The sequence below is a fragment of the Oncorhynchus gorbuscha genome, linkage group LG06 (assembly GCF_021184085.1).
Source record: "Oncorhynchus gorbuscha isolate QuinsamMale2020 ecotype Even-year linkage group LG06, OgorEven_v1.0, whole genome shotgun sequence".
NCBI classification, from domain to species: domain Eukaryota; kingdom Metazoa; phylum Chordata; class Actinopteri; order Salmoniformes; family Salmonidae; genus Oncorhynchus; species Oncorhynchus gorbuscha.
Genome location: NC_060178.1, coordinates 61933231 through 61954011, shown reverse-complemented (window position 1 = coordinate 61954011; position 20781 = coordinate 61933231). Strand labels below are relative to the sequence as shown.

The following is a 20781-nucleotide window of genomic DNA, read 5'->3' as shown; positions in this document are numbered from 1 at the left end:
GCATGTGGCGTGGGACACCAAAGAAAATGTACACAACTAGACAGGGCAACTGACACAAAGATCCCCGCTGACACTGCATGTGGCGTGGGACACCAAAGAACACAGCTATCAACAGAAAGCCTTCCGAAAGAGAAAAGTCTTTAGGCTCATTTTAAAGTAGCCCAAAGCCTGTGGTGCCTTCAGGTGGTCCGGGAGTGCATTCCAGAGGCTGGGGGGGGGGGGGGGGTCAAGCTGAAAGCCCGAATCCCCCAGGGAGCCCATATCTCGCTCAAATGTTTGAAAGTGAAACCTGCATACCAAGGCACATAATAAGAACCAGTCGAGTTGTACGAAATGGGAGACGGGAAAACATTAGAGGAGGAGAAATGTAGCGTCTAGAGACTGACCCCCTGTGTTTGTAAACACCTATCTGAGTGTAACTCACACCCATGACCCAGTTTAAGACTACGGACGGACCTTCTGGCCTTTTTAAGTATCAGCTTCCTATCATGCGAATGGAATCCAAAACGAATGTCAAGACTGATATGTACTCTTTAAACAGGATATAATGGAAACATGTCTAAAGGATCTTTACATTGATTGCAGCCTTCTAGTGTCTCGTTTCCGAACACCCTGCATTGAACATCTACAGTGCCTTCAGAAAGTAATGACACCCCTTGACGTCTTCCACGTGTTGTTGTGTTATAGCCTGAATTTAAAATGGATTAAATATAGCCTACACACAGTACCCCGTAATGTCAGTGCAATTATGTTTTTCCACATTTTTCCAAATCAATAAAAAAATGAAAAGCTGAAATGTCTTGAGTCAAATAGGTTCAGGAGTACAAATGTACTCAACAAGTCACATAATAAGTTGCATGAACTCACTCAGTGTTCAACACAAGTGTTTAACATGATTTTTAAATGACTCTCTCATCTCTGTACCCCACACATACAATCATCTGAAAGGTCCCCCAGTCAAACACAGATTCAACAGCAAAGACCCCGGAGGTTTTCCAATGCCTCACAAAGAAGGGCACCTATTGGTAGATGGGTAAAAAAAGATAAAAAAATAAACATTAATTATCCCTTTGAGCGTGGTGAAGTTATTAATTACATTTTGGATGGTGTGGCAATACTCCCAGTCACGACAAAGATACAGGCGTCCTTCCTAACTCAGTTGCCGGAGAGGAAGGAAACCGCTCAGGGATTTTTTCACCATGAGGCCAAAGATGACTTTAAAACAGTTACAGTGTTTAATGGCTGTGATAAGAGAGAACTGGTTGGATCAACAGCATTGTAGTTACTCCACAATACTAACCAAATTGACAGAGTGAAAAGAAGGAAGTCAGTACGGAATAACAAATATTCCAAAACATGCATCCTGTTTGCAACAAGGCACTAAAGTAGACCGCAAGACCTGAAAGACCTGACCAACAACCAATTTGACAGAGATTGAAGAATTTTGAAAAGAATAACGGGCAGAAAATATTTGCTGTGTTTAATTTTCTATACATTTGAAAAAATGTCTAAAATCACATGTTTTCACTTTGTCATTCTGGGTTATTGTGTGTAGATGGGTGAGAGAAAAAAATATTGAATCCATTTTGAATTCAGGCTGTAACACAACAAAATGTGGAATAAGTAATATGAATGGTTTTTGAAGGCACTGTATTTAATTCACAACCTATTATGTACAGTTGAGACCGCAGTTTGCAAGGATGTATTCATTCATTTGAATATGTTAATGTGTTCTACAAAAAGATTTGCCACTCAGTTTTCTGTGTTCATTTCTCCCTCGCTCCCATCCAGACTGATCACATGCGTTGGCTGACTATCACAGTAAATGGTTTGCTCTGTGACTGTCTGCACAAATAATTGGTTGTAAGAGATGAATTGAGTAGCTCCTATTAAAGCAATGTTGGGAAAAGAAAGGGACATGGGAGCATGTAAGTCACACTGCGTTGAACAGCTCATTGAATATCCCATAAATCCCAGGGGTAAATCATGTCACATCATAAGCTGTCCAAATTTAGCACTGAAGGACCCAGTTACTTTTGAAATAGGACATTCCATTTGCCAAAGGACAGCTCCACAATACTCTCTGATATTCCATATCGGAAAAGAAGTAGCCTATGGCTTCCCTCTGTCTGTGATTGTTTTTCAAAATTGAAAACCCCATCAGATGGAAATCTGTCCAATCTAATGGTCCTGTGTGTTGGGTATTTGGCCATCTGTCTTTCATGGGTTCTAGGGCTTGAGATGGAAGGAAGGAAAAAAACAACTATTACTTAACCCATTTCCCATCACGATTCACGACTGAAGCATGCAAACAAAGCAAAGCATGCTTACTTCCTGGTGGCAGCTCAGTACTTCCTGTGACCTAATCATCCCTTGAGTTGAGCATTTGTCTGCTGTTCACAATTGCCTCGTGGTGCTTGTTTTGATTACAGTAATTACTTGCACAATATGTCTCTTTCTGATTTCGCCATGTTTCCAGCCTAAAGTTGCTTTGAGCAGCACACTGTATTAATATATGCCATTTAGCAGACACTTTTATCCAAAGCGACTTACAGTCATGTGTGCATACATTCTACGTATGGGTGGTCCCAGGAATCGAACCCACTACCCTGGCGTTACAAGCGCCATGCTCTACCAACTGAGCTACAGAAGGAACACGAGTCTTAACGATAGACAGACTGTCTGTAGTTCTGATTAAGTGTTCGGAAAACACGAGGGTCACACTTTATTTAGATGGTCTGGATTTTCCATCTGTAGTTTCTCTACAGATGGTCGTACTTTCAGTAAACAATATGTTGATAAGCAACTGCTTGCTAAGGTTACAGTTAGGCTTAGGTTTAGAATAAGGGTTAGCGTAAGGGTTACGTTTAGGGTTAGGATAAGGGTAGGTCATGGTTAGAGCTAGAGTTAGGTAGATAGTAAGTTGACATGTTACTGATAGTCTGTAGATGGTCTATAGAGCAAATAAAGCGTTACCAAACATGAGTAATATATCACCTGACATCCCATCTCAGGAAACAGATGTCCTGGGGTTCAACAGAGCCCTTCTGCCTCTCTCCCTCTTCCCTCCCTCCCTCCCGCTTTCCTTCCACCAGTCCCTCTCTCCTTTTTGCCATCTCTTTTTCACATGCACTTCATGACAATTGAGAAATGACAGCGGCTCTTTTTTTCTGCTGGGATATCACTTCTCTCCAGAGCTGTCCAGTTGGGATGACTTTGTCATGCTCTCCTGCCTCTCTCATTTCCATAGAATGTACAGAACCAGGCCCGGAGAGGCCAATAGGAGAGCAGCATCTGTGCCGTGTGCCTCCCTATCAACCCGCTCCACAGTCCCAACAAGGACATGCAAACCTGCGAACGAATGTGTTGAGCTTCACTGGCCATGTTTACATGCAAATGTTGTATAATTGTGACCAAAAGTGATCAACACGATGTATGCTTGGAATACCTCAGGGCCAAAAGAAATGGCACGTTTGTGAATTGTAGTTGTTGGGCCTGTGCTCAGATGAGGAGTAGAGTTGTCGTGTTGTTCTGACATCTGAACCAGATGAGGGAGCGGCCTGAAACATTGCAGCAACAAGCAGCTCTGCCCCATGTTATCATACAGACAGACACCTGTCTTCCTTTGGCCCTCTTATCAATCCCATGTGGAGAGGTTAGGTACTATATCTTCATTATCGGCACTCTGCATTGTGCAGGACTGCTGTGGACTGGACACTATTTCCATCCTGGCCAGTGGCCTGTAAAACAAAAAGACCACCAAGTGAGAAGGGTTCACATACCTGGGAAGGATGTGTCTGTGTGCGTCGGTGAAAATGCCATGGTCTTGCTTTGCACTCTGCAATGGGAGAACAAGCAACTTATTGGACCTTAAGGACAAGAAGGAAAATGCAAACCAGGAATTGTACTAATTGCATATTTTACAGTTTAGTCATTTAGCAGATTCTCTTATCCAGAGTGACTTACAGGAGCAATTACGGGTTAAGTGCTTTGCTCAAGGGTACGTCGACAGATTTTTCACCTAGTCGGCTCTGCTAGGCTACCTGATTGCTTAATATGCACATATGATCCCATTCTCTCTTTAGGCAAAATACACTCAAAAGCTATATTTTCTGTTATTCTTAACTTAGCCCTCTAAAAATAACTGCAGTAACACATACTATATACACAGGCAGTTAGAAAAGCCAAGGCTAGCTTTTTCAAGCAGAAATTTGCTTCCTGCAACACAAACTCAAAAAAGTTCTGGGACACTGTAAAGTCCATGGAGAATAAGAACACCTCCTCCCAGCTGCCCACTGCACTGAGGATAGGAAACACTGTCACCACCAATAAATAATAATTGATCATTTCAATAAGCATTTTTCTACGGCTGGCCATGCTTTCCACCTGCCTTACCCCTACCCCGGTCAACAGCATGGCACCCCCCACAGCAACTCGCCCAATTCTTCCCCATTTCTCCTTCTCCCAAATCCAGTCAGCTGATGTTCTGAAAGAGCTGTAAAATCTGGACCCCTACAAATCAGCCGGGCTAGACAATCTGGACCCTTTCTTTCTAAAATTAGTTGTTGCAACCCCTATACTAGCCTGTTCAACCTCTCTTTCGTGTCGTCTGAGATTCCCAAAGATTGGAAAGCAGCTGCGGTCATCCCCCTCTTCAAAGGGGGGGACACTCTTGACCCAAACTGCTACAGACCTATATCTATCCTACCCTACCTTTCTAAGGTATTCGAAAGCCAAGTCAACAAACAAATTACCGACCATTTCGAATCCCACCATACCTTCTCCGCTATGCAATCTGGTTTCAGAGCTGGTCATGGGTGCACCTCAGCCACGTTCATGGTCCTAAACGATATCTTAACCGCCATCGATAAGAAACAATGCTGTGCAGCCGTATTCATTGACCTTGCCAAGGCTTTCGACTCTGTCAATCACCACATCCTCATCGGCAGACTCGATAGCCTTGGTTTCTCAAATGATTGCCTCGCCTGGTTCACCAACTACTTCTCAGATAGAGTTTGGTGTGTCAAATCGGAGGGCCTGTTGTCCGTGCCTCTGGCAGTCTCTATGGGGGTGCCACAGGGTTCAATTCTTGGACTGACTCTCTTCTCTGTATACATCAATGATATCGCTTTTGCTGCTGGTGAGTCTCTGATCCACCTCTACGCAGACGACACCATTCTGTAAACATCTGGTCCTTCTTTGGACACTGTGTTAACAACCCTCCAGGCAAGCTTCAATGCCATACAACTCTCCTTCAGTGGCCGCCAATTGCTCTTAAATACAAGTAAAACTAAATGAATGCTCTTCAACCGATCGCTGCCTGCACCTGCCCTCCCATCCAACATCACTACTCTGGACGGCTCTGACTTAGAATACGTGGACAACTACAAATACTTAGGTGTCTGGTTAGACTGTAAACTCTCCTTCCAGACACACATCAAACATCTACAATCCAAAGTTACATCTCGAATTGGCTTCCTATTTCGCAAAAAAGCGGCGGCAGGGTAGCCTAGTGGTTAGAGCATTGGACTAGTAACCGAAAGGTTGCAAGTTCGAATCCCCGAGCTGACAAGATACAAATCTGTCATTCTGCCCCTGAACAGGCAGTTAACCCACTGTTCCTAGGCTTTCATTGAAAATAAGAATTTGTTCTTAACTGACTTGCCTAGTTAAATAAAGGTAAAATGTCAATTTAAAAAAATTAAAAAGCATCCTTCACTCATTCTGCCAAACATACCCTTGTAAAACTGACTATCTTACCGATCCTTGACTTTGGCGATTTCATTTACAAAATAGCCTCCAATACCCTACTCAATAAATTGGATGCAGTCTATCACAGTGCCATCCGTTTTGTCACCAATGCCCCATATACTACCCACCACTGCGACCTGTACGCTCTCGTTGGCTGGCCCTCGCTTAATACTCGTCGCCAAACCCACTGGCTCCAGGTCACCCTGCTAGGTAAAGTCCCCCCTTATCTCAGCTCGCTGGTCACCATAGCAGCACCCACCTGTAGCACGCGCTCCCCCAAAATCAATTCTTCCTTTGGCCGCCTCTCCTTCCAGTTCTCTGCGGCCAATGACTGGAACGAACTACAAAAATCTCTGAAACTGGAAACACTTATCTCCCTCAAGTAGCTTTAAGCACCAGCTGTCAGAGCAGCTCACACCTACCTCTCCCCCTACTGTATTTATTTATTTATTTATTTTGCTCCTTTGCACCCCATTATTTCTATCTCTACTTTGCACATTCTTCCATTGCAAACTACCATTCCAGTGTTTTACTTGCTATATTGTATGTACTTCACCACCATGGCCTTTTTTTGCCTTTACCTCCCTTATCTCACCTCATTTGCTCACATTGTATATCGACTTATTTTTCTACTGTATTACTGACTCTATGTTTGTTTTACTCCATGTGTAACTCTGTGTTGTTGTGTGTGTCGAACTGCTTTGCTTTATCTTGGCCAGGTCGCAATTGTAAATGAGAACTTGTTCTCAACTTGCCTACCTGGTTAAATAAAGTTGAAATACTCTTTGATTTTTTTTAATGACATGCTGACTGCAGGAATGTCTACCAAAGTTGCTGCCGAGAATTGAATGTTAAATTCTCTACCATAAGCCATCTCCAACGTCGTTTTAGAGAATTTGACAGTGCGTCCAACCGGCCTCATAACCGCAGACCACGTGTAACCACTCCAGCCCAGGACCTCCACATCCGGCTTCTGCACCTGCGGGATCGACTGAGACCAGCCACCCAGACAGCTGATGAAACTGAGGAGTATTTCTGTCTGTAATCAAAAATTATTCTGCTTGGCTGCGCCTGGCTTATGCCCTCCAGGCCCACCCATAGCTGCACCCCTGCCCAGTCATGTGGAATCCATAGATTAGGGCCTAATGAATTTATTTCAATTGACTGATTTCCTTATATGAACTGTAACTCAGTAAAATTGTTGAAATTGTTGCATGATGCATTTATATTTTTGTTCAGTATAGAATCCAAAAGGGTTCTTCCGCTTCCCCATAGGAGGTCCCATTGAAGAATCCTTTTTGCTTCCAGGTTCCAAATCGTTAACAGAATTACAGAAAAATCAGTAACGGAATGACTTCAATTGAATTGGCTGTGTGAAAACAGTCTGGACAACCCCCCTCTCTCTCTGCTTCTCTCTCTCCAGTTAGTGTTACCTCTCTCGGCTCTTACCGACACCTACCCATGAGCCCCCTCTCTTTCCATGTACTGTAACCAGCATCCGCACACACTGAGCACTGACCAACACCGGACGTCCATGGAGGTTGAAAAGTAGTTTAAATTTGGTCAGTCCGCCTTGGCCTTGATTTCAATGTCCACAGAGGTTGATTTTTGAGCTAGTTCGGACCGGCCTTGGACAAAATCTGAACCAATCCTTGTCTATGTTTCACAAGTTTGGACAGCATAGTACATAGTACAGTGAAGCACATAGAGAGCAGTACAGTAAAGAAAAGTAGAGTAGAGTATCGTTCAGTACAGTACATTTAGAGTAAATTAGAGTTGAGTACAGTAGAGCACACTAGAGTAGAGTACAGTATAATGTACTATACTGTACTCTTCTGTGATGTGCTGTGCTCTACTGTTCTGTACTGTGATGTGCTGTGCTCTACTGTTCTGTACTGTGATGTGCTGTGCTCTACTGTTCTGTACTGTGATGTGCTGTGCTCTACTGTTCTGTACTGTGATGTGCTGTGCTCTACTGTTCTGTACTGTGATGTGCTGTGCTCTACTGTTCTGTACTGTGATGTGCTGTGCTCTACTGTTCTGTACTGTGATGTGATGTGCTCTACTGTTCTGTACTGTGATGTGCTGTGCTGTGCTCTACTGTTCTGTACTGTGATGTCCAAACTTGTGAAACATAGACGTCAATGATTGGTTCAGATTTGGCCTTGTTTTGGGGTGAAGTTCATTACAATATTAGCCAGTGTATAATACCCATACGTGCAAATAATGATTTTGCACAGTTCTACCTTTGTGGACCAATTCAGGATACATCATCATGAAGAATATGACATTCATATCCGTAATGATGATGTAGTACAGATCAGGGACCCTTGATGTAATTCTGTTACCGTAATTCTGTTACTGGGTGTAAGTCCACTTCACTCACTGTAGTTCAATAACCAAAATAGATGTTTGTTCAAACTCAAGGTGTCTATGGTTTGTTAAACTTAGAAATCAATGTTTTTTGTTTGGCGTATATATTTTAAAGTGAAAAATCTCAGCATAATTCCGTTATCGTGGAATTTCCCTAATCCTGCCTTGAGTGCTGTCATCATGGCAATTGTGCTCATTTTGTTATATCATGGATTCCCTTCTCTTCCAGTCAGCTTATCTCTGCCTTTCATCACGCTTTCCTGCCTCTCGCTCTTGGATCAGTTCCTTGGAACCCTTTTTTATCACAAGTGATGGCTGGTATGATTGACAGATTGAAGGCCTTATCAGGGACAGGGTCACGCAGAGTGGCAACACAGCAGGGGGGCTTATAAATAAACTGATCATACATTCCAACAATTCTGGAAAAATAACTGAAGGTCCGGGGTATTTCACACACACAGTACCATTTCTAGTTTTTACGTTGCTGATGTTTGGAATGTTTTGTGCAACGCTAGAATGTTCTGGCATATAGATTTATGGGTAGTACTTTTTATTTGTCTATCTGACGGACATTGAACCCCAACTCACAGCTCTTTTAGTCAAGGTGGACCTGAATAGCAGAGGTGCTCAAAGTTGACCCATTTTGCATAACCCACCATACTATGAGACATCCATGTCTTCATCACTGGAAAAGATAAACAGTTGAGTTTAATATAATTTAAAAGCTTACAAACAGGGTTGACAACCTATTTAATAATTTCTTGAAATATATATTTTCCACCTTTAGCGTCAATTATCTTCAAACGTGTTGTGTTGTGTCCGTCATCGGTTGAAACACAACATGCTTTTTTTACAGGGTGGGTAGAAATTGAAATCATAAAATGGACCTATCCCTTCAGACCACTGCAGTTTAGCTGGTACGCCATTTAAATTGAATTGACATTTGAACTTTTTCTAATTACTTCCACAAAGATGTGTATATTCTATGTTCTGTATTTGTATGATTTCAATAGGTTTCCTATGGAGGATTGACAGTATTTTTAAAACAGATATTCCCATTCGAGTAAACATTCTCTGATGTGTGGACCTCCAACCATCTTTGTGGTATAATTTAACAGTCAAAATGTCCATTTGATTCCCATTTTAGTACATTCATCAGCCAAAACCTGAACCCCACCCTGTATTCAGGAGCATGTTGTGACTCAACCGATGGCGGGCACGACACATCATTTTTAGGGCTGTCCCCAAATAAATACAAATCTTGGTTGATTGCAAGTCATCTGTTCTTTCAACCAATCGATTGCTGGAAATGATTTAACGTGTATTTTTCCATATATAAAGACATGTGTTTTAATAAAATCAACTTTGTGCATTGAGTTTGTCTGATGCTTTAAGCTTACGGTTTGATGCCTCAAGAGGGTGCCAGAGATATAGATAACCAGAAGAAAATAAACTTGACCTGACCCAACTATTCTCCTCCCACTCCTGCTGGCTTTCGCATATTCTGCCATTACTGTCCTGAAGTTACTGTTACTAAGTAGATTTGCTATAAATGACATTGGCTACACATCTGTCTGCAACTATTAACTTGGATCCGGCCCAAAGCTTGCGAACTTGCAACGTATAAAATATTCTGGGCCCTCAGTTTCCAGCACCAGTGAGCTTAATGCAGGCACAGCTGTAGGCTATTTGCGCAAGGGATAAGAAGCCGTGCTTAACTTGGGCTGGAGCTCACTGGAGTTGAGTACCGGCACCTCAACTTTTCTACTGCTTGAGCTCTTGTTCCTCTTATACATTGAGGAACTATCGTAATTCTCAATGGATGTAAAAACAAATATACTGTTTGCTTGCTGTTTTAGATGAAGAAATGATTACTTTGAGAAGCTCCACAGGTCATCACTGGTGGTGTGTTAAGGCAATCAGAAATACTATCAGGCCCCCAAATGGGCACATTTATATGCCTACATTTGCGTGCAGGCCAGGTAGCCTATAGACTCAACATTGAAAGGAGCGCTCCAAACAAAAGACAATGAATAAATTGACACAACTCGTAAATGGAATTAAATAAAGTCAAACTTGTTTCTCACAAGTGTAGCACAGGTTCTGCATTCTGCAAACAATGTGTCCACTCTGACAATGAGAAGAAGAAGACTGGAATAATATTGAATGCATTAAAAAAATGACCGTAACCAAAGTAACAAACATTGTAGATTAGAAATTATAGTAATTAACAGAAATTGTACTACTGGTGATATATGTAATGGGGAATTGGATAGACACTAACATTCAAAGGCAAACCATTCACACAATGAAGTTATGAAACAATGTATGTGCACAAATTGGTGGGAGAGAGCGCATTTTGGAGAGAGAAGTGCATTGTGCATCTAGTCAATCTGACATCTGCATTGGCCTTGCAGCATTTACGGTGATATGGCCTCAGCAGAAGTGAGGGCATTCATACTTCTTACTTCTTGCACTTCACAGAGCAATGCACAGATGTTGTCAAGGAAGTGAGTTTATGTTTATACAGGATGTACCATCAACCAATCGTGTCAATGCGGAGCTATACAAATCCCTCAGCATTGTTAAAAAATTTGGGAGGTGCATTCCGATGTGATACAGAGCTAGATTTGACTTCAGACGCCTCACAAGTCCTCAACTGGCAGCTTCATTAAATAGGACCCGCAAAACACCAGTCTCAACGTCAGTAGTGAAGAGGCAACTCCGGGATCATGGCCTACTAGGCAGAGTTGCAAATAATTTTTTTATTTTCCACCATAATTTGCAAATAAATTCATAAAAAATCCTACAATGTGATTTTCTGGATTTTTTTTCTCAATTTGTCTGTCATAGTTGAAGTGTACCAATGATGAAAATTACAGGCCTCTCTCATCTTTTTAAGTTGGAGAACTTGCACAATTGGTGGCTGACTAAATACTTTTTTTGCCCCACTGTAGATATTCCATAACATTTTTTGCAGTTTCCAGCTACAATAGTCATTTACAACATTAACAATGTCTACACCGTATTTCTGATCAATTTGATGTTATTTTAATGGACACATTTTTTGCTTTTCTTTCAAAAACAAGGACATTTCTAAATTGTTTAACTTGGATCAAACATTTTGGGTAGCTTTCCTCAGTTTACATACACTAAGTTGACTGTGCCTTTAAACAGCTTGGAAAATTCCAGAAAATTATGTCATGACTTTAGAAGCTTCTGATAGGCTAATTTGGACTGACTTGGACTGAAATAGATTGTGGTACTCATTTTGGGTGCTAGTACTCTTTATATTTAGGAGCAGGAGCTCCACAATACTTTTGAGCTAATATTCTATAAGAGGAACAAGAGCTCAAGCAGTAGAACATTTGAGGTGCTGGTACTCAGCTCTGGTGAGCTCCTGCCCAAGTAAAGCACTGCTTCTTGTCCCTTGCGCAAATAGCCTCAAAGTCCACTTCGTGTACGTAAACTTCTGACCCACTGGAATTGTGATACAGTGAATACGTGAAATAATCTGTCTGTAAACAATTGTTGGAAAAATGACTTGTGTCATGCACACAGTAGATGTCCTAACCGACTTGCCAAAACTATAGTTTGTTAACAAGAAATTTGTGGAGTGTTTGAAAAATGAGTTTTCATGACTCCAACCTATGTGTATGTAACTTCCGACTTCAACTGTATGTATTTGTTACTGCTCGACTAAAACAATCAAGGTTGACCCAACAGCCTAACAACCAAACAATCGACCAGCCGACTAATTGGGGTCAGCCCTAATATTTGTATGTTTTCCTCAATAAATTGTAAAATAGTTTGACAACAGTATAATTTAAGATTTTAAATGATATTATTCTCAACTGTATGTTTTTACCATTGACGTAGACACATGGATGTCTGTCTCATGGTCCGGTGGGATCAATAGATCGATTTGGAGCAACTGTATATTTTAATGTTTTTGCATTCAGGCCCAAAAGGGGTTCTGTCAATAAGTGATGGAGTTATAATGGGTTTACCACTCATCCAGGTGCCATCCTTTCCCTTTCTGTAAAGCTGCTGCAGTGCAGATGGTCTGGTGTTATGAAACCTCTGGCTTCTTTCTGCCTCAGTCAGGACTTTTTGAAATCTGGAGCTTTTAATGTGTGCGTGTGGCTGACAGCCTCCTTATGGTTGTCATGAGGAGCATTACTAGCAACTTCTCATCTTAAGATTCTTCTCAAGATGGCATCCTCCTCTCTTTGGGATGTTTCGATCTCAATTCAGGTATTTTTCAACCCCCAGCCAGAATGTTTGTCCAAAGTGTCCATAGTGACAAAGCTCTGGAAGGTTACCATTTTGGGAATGTAGCCTAGTAATCAATCTGAATTTATAGGCCAATTCAAAACCTTTTTGGGCCGCTTAAATCATGTGTATTTGACACATTGCCTTTTTACAGTCAGGTTGTGATTGTTGTTGGCAATTGTGAATCACGGCACATCTATTCGTTTCATAGTTCATCCTCACAGCTTTTGTACTTCTGAAATCTTAGGCAGCAGTGTCAGAACATTGTCTTCAAACCGCCTGAGCACTTTTTACTACTTCTCCCGGCAACTATCTTATACACCAGCTGTAAAAAATACAAAAAAAAAAAAAAACTAAAGTCCTTTAAAATGTTGTGACCATGATAGGGTTTCATCACACACAGAATGTCTATTGATGCCCGAGGAGGCATACACCGGTAAGAGTCATTGGTTCTCACTGTGCTGGAGGAGTCCTGGAGGAGTCCTTTTCCTTGCAGAAACTGTCAGAGGTCAGTTATATTCACATTTGGAGTAACGATCAATGCTGTTTGATTGCTATGAAGTTGTTTCGCTGCGTACTAGTGCTGAAACAGATGCTCCAGACTTGCTGCTCGCTGAGACATGACACATGCCTGACCACGCTCACTATATCTCTACTAATATTGTTTGAGTTTAAATTGAAGCCATGTTTTAGTTTCAATACCCATGGGAAAGTTTGGATAGCTGTTTCTATCACTGCAGAAATGTATCGGTGCACAGTATAGGGTGACAATTGGGTGGATCATGATTGATGTTTCAATTGATTGAAACCGTGTTTTAGTTTGAAATTCTTATGGAAAAGTTTAAATAGCTTTTCCACGACTGTAGAAACTAATGAAGTACTGTCAGGTATAGGGTGACTATTTTGGGTGGATTGTGATTGGTGGGAAGATAGTCAAGCATTGTTTGGTGGAATGATAGGCGAGTCGATGAGAGGCATTTTTAGGTAAAGGGATACTGCACATAGGTAGTGTCTGGGACAGGGGGAACAGAGAGAGAAGATGGAAGTTCAGGTTAACAGAGACTGACAGGCCTGTCTATAATTCAGCTCGGTGGTGTGTGGACGTGGCAGCAGGACCATGGCGTGGGCGCTGTGAGGCCGAGTTAGACACTGAACAGGTGGGGTTGGGCCCTGGACCTCCGTTCCCCTTGGGCTGCTCAGGCAGGGTGCCAGATGGAAGATGGTATGCCAGGGAGCCTCCCGACGGGAAACTGCAAGGGCCGCGTTTGTTCCGCTGACACCCAGCATCTCAGCCCGACCTGGGCAAGCGTACATTCCTCAAAGTGATGGGCCTGGTGCTCTCTCACACACACACACTCTCTCTTTCTTTCTATCTCTCTCTCTCTCTCTCTGTCGCTCTCTGTCTCTATCCCACCTTCTCTCCCTTATCCCGCGGTCTATCACATACTCTCTTTCTCTGGCTCCCTCTCTGTCCGTCTCGCTTCCCCCTCTCTCTTTCTTTCTTCATCTTCTTCCCGTAACCCCCAGTGAGGCGTGCAGGATTCCTCCCCTGCTGAGGGGATTAAGGGTCTGGGAGGCATCGGGGATCTGATTGGACAGGACCTGCTCTTGTTCCTATTGGACGGGCTTGGGCTAGTGCAGCAGTGGTGGGCTCTCAGAGCCAACAGGGGATTGGACAGGACAGCAGTGGTGGGCTCTCAGAGCCAACAGGGGATTGGACAGGACAGCAGTGGGCTCCACTGTGGTTGTGTAACAAACCTCAAATTCAGGGAGGGACATCCTTTAGCATCAGGTACGAGTTAGCGAGGGAATTCCACTGGCTTTAGAGAACTTTAGATTTCCACAGATAGACATGCCGTGCTCTCTCTAAGGGTTTTGAATCTGTGAAAAGCTTAGACTTTTGGAGCAAAGCGTTGGCACTTATGGATGGTGGGAAAGTCAACAGCAGGCGACGCAGAGAAGCAAATGCTTGTCACACGCTCCCGTAGTGTTTCCTTTACAGCAGCTTTCTGTTGTTTGCTCAGGAGATTCCATTTAGAAATCAGGTGATCCGGAGTTGTGAGGTCCGACTTGAGGAGCATTTGTATGTCATTTTGTCTCACTCTTTCTTCTCTCCTTTTCCACAGGTCCTGTGGCACCTGGACATCTTTCGGCGGAGCTTCCGGCAGCTGACCACACACAAGTGCATGGAGGACTCGTGTATATTCTGTGCCCTGAAGGTAAGAGGCTAGACCTGTGAGTGGAGATGAGAGGGAGGCCTGGGGGTGGAGAACAGGTGCTTTACTTATTAATGAATCCTTTCCATGTAATGCCTACCAAAGAATGCAGATAGAGGATGGTTCTTTTGGTATTGGACTATTGTATTTTATTTTCAACAGTAAATTGATCAAATACGTCATTTTTCTCAAGTTACTTCTGTGAATTTAGTTCTTAAGCATAGTTGTGCCCCCTGAGAGATGACCATGATTTTGAATGGGAGTTCTGGGATGTGAATAGTTGTGTCTTAACATGTCAGTAATTAAGCCATCTCCCCTGGTGTGGACAGACAGTGGTTGGATGTCTGGCCAGTGGTTATGGATTATTATGGACCATTGATCTCTCTCTGATCAAGCATTTTGCAATAACATCTGCTATGTGACCAATCAAATTGGATTTGAATACATTTGATTTGATCTGGACAGGCCGCTGAATGTAGATCATTGGCTTTAGCCAGCCAACCCCCCGCCAAATGACTGCGGTCATCGTAATGATCGTTCAAATAGCAAAACCGGGCCACCCCTAGTGACCAATGACCATCTCTATATGTCTCACCGCGTCCATCTGTCTGTCTGTCTGTCTGTCTGTCTGTCTGTCTGTCTGTCTGTCTGTCTGTCTGTCTGTCTGTCTGTCTGTCTGTCTGTCTGTCTGTCTGTCTGTCTGTCTGTCTGTCTGTGTGAGGGTGGTCTCTCTAACTTTAGTCTTACTCTGTAACTGACTCTCTGTTATTCATTCCTGCTTTGCTTTATCTTGGCCAGGTCGCAATTGTAAATAAGAACTTTTTCTCAACTTGCCTACCTGGTTAAATAAAGGTGAAATAATTTATTTAAAATTTAAAATCCAAATCCATTTCTGATTGTCTGTCTCTTTGCCTGCTGGCAGAACCAGACTAGCTTTGCCACTAAGCTTACTTCCATTGTTTTTCCTGGTTTGAGTCATTGATTCCATCTTAATGAAGAGGCAAGTTTCACACGCTCATACGTACCAGAGGAGACAGTCGAAGGTGCGGAAATGCCTTTTGAGTGGCTGTAGGATGGCACTCCACACACTCAGCCGTGTGCAATTTTCACACCCAAATGCAGATTTAAATGGGCTCTTGTGAAACTGAGTGGTTTGATGATCTGCGATGCTTAGGGCTCCATGGCTCATCGGAGGGGTTCGATGGTGATATTTGAAGGCATGTCTGGTTCCTCTGTTTCACACACGGTCTGTGTGGCAGGCATAGCTAAGAGCAGCTGGATCTGGCTCGCAGGCTGGACTTGGAGAGCGACAGAGCCCTGTGAATTTAACGAGGCCATCCTTTTAGCTACCGACTGACTAGGTCTGGTCCTTTTGACTGTGACAGGTTATTTTGATTTCACACCAGTGTCTACCTCAGAGTCATGGTCAGAAATGTAGGCCTAAGTGTACTTCTGTTGCTCCCTCTGCACTTGCTCTCTCTCTCTTTCACTCTTGCACTCCATCTCTCTCCCTCTCTCTGCTCTTTCATTCTCTCCCTCCATCTCTCTCTCCCTCCCATTCACTCTCCCCTCTGCTCTCTCCATCTCTCCCTGTGCTCTTTCCCCTTGCCTCCGTCTTCCTCTCCCTCCCTCCCTTCCTGCTTCTGGTCTTTTTCTCTCCTTCTCTCTTTCTCTCCCTCTCTCCCTTGATGTCTCAGCCTTATCAGAATTCACCAGGGCTCATTTGAAAGGTCGATTACAGGGCATTTCGGCCAGGCATTTAATTTGAGCAGAATTATAAGGCTATGCTAATTTATCCTCTCCCCACCTCCTTTTCTGCCTCTCCTGTTCTCTCTCCCTCAGCTCACCTCACCCACCTCTTGTCTCTCTCTCTCTCTCTCTCTCTCTCTCTCTCTCTCTCTCTCTCTCTCTCTCTCTCTCTCTCTCTCTCTCTCTTCTGTACGCAACAAGATAGGTTGAGGTTTGTGGGTGCGCATGTTTGTGTGCCTTTGTGTGTTTATGTCCGCTTGCCCAATAAACACTCACCTTGTTCAGGGTGTTCTTGTCTGAGAAAATTGAAATACATGATTTAAAACAGGGAAGACATATTGAGACCTAGGTCTCTTTTTCAAATGCGGCCTGGAACATAAATATAGACATTATACCCAAAGAGTGTGTGTGTGTGTGTGTGTGTGTGTGTGTGTGTGTGTGTGTGTGTGTGTGTGTGTGTGTGTGTGTGTGTGTGTGTGTGTGTGTGTGTGTGTGTGTGTGTGTGTGTGTGTGTGTGTGTGCGTGCGTGCGTGCGTGCGTGCGTGCGTGCGTGCGTGCGTGCGTGCGTGCGTGCGCGTGTATACAGTTGAAGTCAGAAGTTTTCATACACTTAGGTTGGAGTCATTAAAACTCATTTTTCAACCACTCCACAAATTTCTTCTTAACAAACTATAGTTTTGGCAAGCCGGCAGGACATGTAAACCCCATGGGACCGCGCAAGTAGGAGACGCGTACTGTTTCCTAGAGATGAACGTATTTTGGTTCAAAAAGTGCAAATCAATCCCAGAATAACAGCAAAGGACCTTGTGAAGATGCTGTGAAGATGTGAAGATGCTGGAGGAAACAGGCACAAAAGTATTCTCTCTACTATTATTCGGACATTTCACATTCTTAAAATAAAGTGGTGATCCTACCAGACCCAAGACAAGGAATTTTTACTAGGATTAAATGTCAGGAATTGTGAAAAACGTTAAATGTTTAAATGTATTTGGCTAAGGTGTATGTAAACTTCCGACTTCAACAGTATACACCACCGTTGAAAAGTTTGGTGTCACTTAGAAATGTCCTTGTTTTTGAAAGAAAAGCAACATTTTTGTCCATTAAAATAACATCAAATTGATCAGAAATACAGAGTAGACATTGTTAATGTTGTAAATGACTATTGTAGCTGGAAACAGCAGATTTTTTATGGTATATCTACATAGGCCCATTATCAACAACCATCACACCTATGTTCCAATGGCACATTGTGTTAGCTAATCCAAGTTTATCACTTTAAAAGACTAATTGATCATTTAAAAAACCTTTTACAATTATGTTAGCACAGCTGAAAACTGCTGTCTGATTAAAGAAGCAATAAATCTGGCATTCTTTAAACTAGTTGAGTATCTGGAGCATCAGCATTTGTGGGTTCGATTACAGGCTCAAAATGGCCAGAAACAAATAACTTTCTTCTGAACTCATCAGTCTGTTCTTGTTCTGAGAAATTACGGCTATTCCATGTGAGAAATTGCCAAGAAACTGAAGATCTCGTACAACACTGTGTACTACTCCCTTCACAGTACAGTGCAAACTGGCTCAAACTGGCTCCAGAATAGAATGAGGAGTAAGAGGCCCCAGTGCACAACTGAGCAAGAGGACAAGTACATTAGAGTGTCTAGTTTGAGAAACAGACGCCTCACAAGTCCTCAACTGGCAGGTTGATTAAACTTGTATCTGCAAAACACCAGTCTCGACGTCGACAGTGAAGAGGTGAAATTAGTGTTAACTTGATATAAAGGATATTGACCCCCTTCTAGTCCCTTCCATCATTTCTTTGTACAATCCGTGAATATTTTCTGTTGAGTCCATTCCTGTTATTCCAGAGAGTGTTACGCTGTCGTTGACCCCGCTGTGTTACTGTGTCTCTTGTTGTTTCTAGAGTATCTTTGCTCAGTTCCAGTTCAGCAGTGAGAAGGTGCTGCCATCTGACGCGCTCCGCAGCGCCCTGGCCAAGACCTTCCAGGACGAACAGCGCTTCCAGCTGGGCATCATGGACGACGCTGCAGAGTGCTTCGTAAGAGACAACCCTCCCTTTGCTCCTCCACTTCTTCCTACTTTACCCCCTCACTATTACTCTCTCAGCTCACTTATTCCTCCATTACGTACCTCATCCCTCACTTCCCTACGACGTCCATTACCCTTCATTCTTCCACTCCTGCTCTCTCTCTTCTAATACACCTACACGCTTAGTAAACAGAACAGAGCTAAGAGATCAGCGAAAAGTGATCTCATAACAAAATGTTCCATGTTTAAAAATCAGACTTTTGCAGTGCCGTAACATTTAGAAAACAATGGCTGGGGACACTATTTACTTTGGGAGAACAAAGAAAAAGTGTGGGAAGTGTTTTTGTCTCTGGGAAGTTGCAGTGCAGAGCTCTCTACAGGGCTTTTACCCTGATCCCAGTGACAGTAAGCAGTCCACCCAGCCTCTACCACACTACCACAAAGAAAGAAACTTTACCATTTTCCCCCCCTGACTAGCTCATTTTATAAGCAACGCAGCTAGGCAGCCAGCCAGAGGATTGTTCCATACCCTGTACCCTCTCTGGGCCTATTCTCTCCTCTCTCCACTTCTCTTTATGTTCTGCTGACAAGCGAGAACATACGGAAACTGCAACTTGGGTTGTTTTTTTTATGAGTATTATTCTGGTTATTTGGCTGCGGCTGCATTCCGGAGGCGGTGGGATGGTGGGCTGAGGCAGATGTTAAGTGTACATTGGAACCTCCCCGTGGTGACCCTCTCTCTGCAGTGCTACAGAACTCCCACCGCTCCGAGGGCTCCTGCCTGCAGTTAGAGTGATAAATCACCCAGTAAATTAGCTCAGGATGGCCAACCAGAGCCTCTGTGTGTTTTGTAAGTGCAGCACCTTGCTGCTTCACTGAGTTTAAAACAGTAATCCACTCAAAAACTATCTTTTTGTTTATTAGTCCACTGTTGATGCAGTCCCAAAATGTTCTCCATGTCAGTGATCAAGTTTTCAAGATATAGGACATTCAAAAAATCGAATTGTAGATGCATCTTCACGAGGATGTGGCAAGTTACAATTTGCATTTTGAAAGTCCGATGTCTTGAAGACATGATTGCTAACGTGCAAAACATTTTGAGACTGAATCAACAGTAGATTCATTTTTTTTAAATATATCAAAAGATAGTTTTTAAGTGGATTATTCCTTTCAGCAATATAAGTTTTCTCAAGATTTTCTCGAGGATATTTTCTTTGTGTGTTGGTTTTGTCATGACGTAGTAACGTGATTCAGTTAACAACACATGTGGGCAAGCGCATACACACTTGCTTACACACACAAACACAAACAGGAATAAAGCCAACATGACTGTCTCTAACTGTTGCCCCCACAGGAGAACATCCTAATGCGGATTCATTTCCACATCTCAGACGAGACCAAAGAGGACATCTGCACAGCCAAGCACTGCATCCCACACCAGAAGTTTGCCATGACGCTTTTCGAACAGGTCAGCACAAACACAAGCCTCAGTACAAACACAAGCCTCAGTAACTTATTTAGATGATCAGTCAATCCATTTTCTTTTCACCTCAGAATTGACCGCCCCCCCACCCCCCATCCATTTCTATGTCATTAACTGAAGTCAAGCCAGCTGTGCTTATCTTAGTGGTGTAACTCTTTGTATGTTTGCAGTGTGTGTGTAGCAGCTGTGCGTATCTTAGTGGTGTAACTCTTTGTATGTTTGCAGTGTGTGTGTAGCAGCTGTGCGTATCTTAGTGGTGTAACTCTTTGTATGTTTGCAGTGTGTGTGTAGCAGCTGTGCGTATCTTAGTGGTGTAACTCTTTGTATGTTTGCAGTGTGTGTGTAGCAGCTGTGCGTATCTTAGTGGTGTAACTCTTTGTATGTTTGCAGTGTGTGTGTAGCAGCTGTGCGTATCTTAGTGGTGTAACTCTTTGTATGTTTGCAGTGTGTGTGTAGCAGCTGTGCGTATCTTAGTGGTGTAACTCTTTGTATGTTTGCAGTGTGTGTGTAGCAGCTGTGCGTATCTTAGTGGTGTAACTCTTTGTATGTTTGCAGTGTGTGTGTAGCAGCTGTGGGGCCTCCTCTGACCCACTGCCCTTCATTCAGATGGTGCACTACATCTCCACCACATCCCTCTGGTGAGTAAAGCCTTTGACTTGGGAAAACAGCATTGAGCTGACTGGTTCTGCCTAGATCTGACTGATGTTCTGACTGGTTCAGACCAGTTCCAAGGGGGTTCCTTCTGACCACTTCTGACCAGTTCGGACTAGTTGACTAACACTATACATAGGCGCACATTTTATACAAAAGTGAAAATTGATGGGCACTGCTCTCCAATTGAATTTTCTCCATTCACTCCACAAACAGATGATAGAATGAAAAGCTTTT

General features: G+C 43.0%; 1 protein-coding gene across 7 annotated transcripts in view; it reads left to right on the top strand.

Annotated features, from left to right (window-relative positions):
- The window catches only part of LOC124038203 (inactive ubiquitin carboxyl-terminal hydrolase 54-like), a 118381-nt gene that overhangs the window by 66538 nt on the left and 31062 nt on the right, over positions 1–20781 (top strand). For 6 of the 7 annotated variants that reach the window (XM_046353761.1, XM_046353757.1, XM_046353760.1 and 3 more), the window contains exons 3-6: positions 14526–14618; positions 18286–18420; positions 19765–19878; positions 20449–20531. In XM_046353761.1, the coding sequence (XP_046209717.1) occupies positions 14526–14618; positions 18286–18420; positions 19765–19878; positions 20449–20531 (425 nt within the window). Of the gene's footprint in view, positions 1–14261; positions 14445–14525; positions 14619–18285; positions 18421–19764; positions 19879–20448; positions 20532–20781 lie in introns of those variants that run through there. The other variant, XM_046353762.1, reaches the window with a different exon arrangement.